The sequence below is a fragment of the Nanorana parkeri genome, unplaced genomic scaffold (genome assembly GCF_000935625.1).
Source record: "Nanorana parkeri isolate BGI_ZX_2015 unplaced genomic scaffold, ASM93562v1 scaffold3758, whole genome shotgun sequence".
NCBI classification, from domain to species: Eukaryota; Metazoa; Chordata; class Amphibia; order Anura; family Dicroglossidae; genus Nanorana; species Nanorana parkeri.
Window position 1 is genome coordinate 30144 of NW_017310026.1, and position 3217 is coordinate 33360.

Below are 3217 nucleotides of genomic sequence, written 5' to 3' on the forward strand. Positions count from 1 at the left end.
GGAGGGGCCCCGGGGGGGAGGGGAAGGGCTGTGATTGGTCGGGAGGGCTCTGCGGGGGGTGGGGAGAATCCTCAGGATTGGGATGTCCTCAGAGAGTCTCTCTCCTCTTCCTGCAGCTCGCCGCTGACCCGGACCCCAACGTGAAGAGCGGATCCGAGCTGCTGGACCGCCTGCTGAAGGTGCGTGTAGTGGGAAGTGGCCCCCGTTCTGACAGCGTGCGGCGAGGGCCGATCACACAGGACACAATACAGAGAGAAGATCCCTCGGGAGCCAATGAGGGTCCTCCCTGCTGTATACAGCCCGGCCAGTGTGAGCGAGCTCTGGTGTCCGGAGCTTATCGTGTGGCCCCTCTGGCTCTCGGCTTCCTGCCTATTCTCACCTAGGCCCCTCCCCCCACACGGATACACCGCGTAGTCCTATAACGAGATGTCCGAAAAATGGGAACTTTCCAATACGGCCAACCGATCTTCAACGCGTTTCGCAGCGTCAGGAAGAGAAGGAAGTAGTCTCATTGAAGAGCGCACACTCCATGCAGACAAACAACACGGCCCCGCCACCGACCAGACGCCATAAGCGGAGTCACCCTATAACCGATGTTTCATACAAAGGTCCTCCACGCGTTCTGAGATCCTACGTGACAAGAGGCGGGGCTTCTCCTATCCGGCTCCTCCCCACGCAGACCGACAACAGCGACCCTTCCCGGGGACGATGCGAAACGCGTTGAAGATCGGTTGGGCCGTATTGGAAAGTTCCCATTTTTTTGGGACATCTTGTTCTAGGAGCGCGCTGCATATCCGCGTGTGGGGGGCGGGGCCTAGGAGGCTGTAGGATGATGTCATATACACGCAGTATTGGGGAGCATCCATAAAACACCAGCGGGGGGGGTCGGTCTCGGGGCATTGGGAGGTTTTCGCTTTGTTCCTCTAGGGCCCCCAGGTTTATGTGGTGCTGCCATTACTGTGAGTTTTGGGGTGTGGCCCCTATGGACTGAGGGGCCACCCACGGAGGGTGACGTGAAAGCTGAACTCCGGACTGAAAATTCCTACATGGGAGAGATCGTCCATCCAGTCTTCAGATGTACACAGCTCTGCCGCTCTCTGGGGGGACGCAGCCTATAGACGGACGGGCTGTGGAATGGAAGCCGATCGTTTCCGGGTAACAAAGTTCCTTCTGTAGAAGATTTGTGTTCCTCGGGGGCGGAGTTCCACTTTCAGGGGGCGGGGCCAGGGGGTAAGATGGCTGCCGCTGTGGGGTCACTGACTCGGGTTGTCGTTTCAGGACATTGTGACGGAAAGTAACAAGTTCGATTTGGTGAGTTTCGTTCCTCTGCTGCGGGAGAGAATCTATTCCAACAACCAATACGCTCGTCAGTTCATCATCTCCTGGGTGAGTGTTCATCCCCGGCTCCTCCCCCAACTCCGGGGGGGCCCCCACTCCTCTACTGTACCTGATGGTTATAAGGGCCCGAGGGGCACAGGGGGGCCCTGGAGTCGGAGAGGGTGTATGGAGGAACCTCCAGATAGTTCTGAGCGTTGTGGGGTCCTGGGAGGTCCTATGGAATGGTGGGGCTGTAGGGGGGTCCTGGGAGGCCCTATGGAATGGTGAGGTCCTATGGAATGGTGAGGTCCTATGGAATGGTGAGGTCCTATGGAATGGTGAGGTCCTATGGAATGGTGAGGTCCTATGGAATGGTGAGGTCCTATGGAATGGTGAGGTCCTATGGAATGGTGAGGTCCTATGGAATGGTGAGGTCCTATGGAATGGTGAGGTCCTATGGAATGGTGAGGTCCTATGGAATGGTGAGGTCCTATGGAATGGTGAGGTCCTATGGAATGGTGAGGTCCTATGGAATGGTGAGGTCCTATGGAATGGTGAGGTCCTATGGAATGGTGAGGTCCTATGGAATGGTGAGGTCCTATGGAATGGTGAGGTCCTATGGAATGGTGAGGTCCTATGGAATGGTGAGGTCCTATGGAATGGTGAGGTCCTATGGAATGGTGAGGTCCTATGGAATGGTGAGGTCCTATGGAATGGTGAGGTCCTATGGAATGGTGAGGTCCTATGGAATGGTGAGGTCCTATGGAATGGTGAGGTCCTATGGAATGGTGAGGTCCTATGGAATGGTGAGGTCCTATGGAATGGTGAGGTCCTATGGAATGGTGAGGTCCTATGGAATGGTGAGGTCCTATGGAATGGTGAGGTCCTATGGAATGGTGAGGTCCTATGGAATGGTGAGGTCCTATGGAATGGTGAGGTCCTATGGAATGGTGAGGTCCTATGGAATGGTGAGGTCCTATGGAATGGTGAGGTCCTATGGAATGGTGAGGTCCTATGGAATGGTGAGGTCCTATGGAATGGTGAGGTCCTATGGAATGGTGAGGTCCTATGGAATGGTGAGGTCCTATGGAATGGTGAGGTCCTATGGAATGGTGAGGTCCTATGGAATGGTGAGGTCCTATGGAATGGTGAGGTCCTATGGAATGGTGAGGTCCTATGGAATGGTGAGGTCCTATGGAATGGTGAGGTCCTATGGAATGGTGAGGTCCTATGGAATGGTGAGGTCCTATGGAATGGTGAGGTCCTATGGAATGGTGAGGTCCTATGGAATGGTGAGGTCCTATGGAATGGTGAGGTCCTATGGAATGGTGAGGTCCTATGGAATGGTGAGGTCCTATGGAATGGTGAGGTCCTATGGAATGGTGAGGTCCTATGGAATGGTGAGGTCCTATGGAATGGTGAGGTCCTATGGAATGGTGAGGTCCTATGGAATGGTGAGGTCCTATGGAATGGTGAGGTCCTATGGAATGGTGAGGTCCTATGGAATGGTGAGGTCCTATGGAATGGTGAGGTCCTATGGAATGGTGAGGTCCTATGGAATGGTGAGGTCCTATGGAATGGTGAGGTCCTATGGAATGGTGAGGTCCTATGGAATGGTGAGGTCCTATGGAATGGTGAGGTCCTATGGAATGGTGAGGTCCTATGGAATGGTGAGGTCCTATGGAATGGTGAGGTCCTATGGAATGGTGAGGTCCTATGGAATGGTGAGGTCCTATGGAATGGTGAGGTCCTATGGAATGGTGAGGTCCTATGGAATGGTGGGGCTGTAGTGGGGTCCTGGGAGGTCCTATGGTGTGGTGGGGCTGTAGGGGGGTCCTGGGAGGTCCTATGGAATGGTGGGGTCCTGGGAGGTCCTATGGAATGGTGAGGTCCTATGGGG

The 3217-nt window shown here is 54.8% G+C and overlaps 1 protein-coding gene across 1 annotated transcript in view; it reads left to right on the forward strand.

The window, feature by feature from the left end:
- LOC108803461 (protein VAC14 homolog) overlaps positions 1-34 on the forward strand; it is a 2944-nt gene extending 2910 nt beyond the window's left edge. Inside the window, exon 3 of the mRNA XM_018575299.1 lies at positions 5-34. Within this exon, the coding sequence (XP_018430801.1) occupies positions 5-34 (30 nt within the window). The remainder of the gene's footprint in view (positions 1-4) is intronic.
- Positions 35-3217: the final 3183 nt, after the last annotated feature.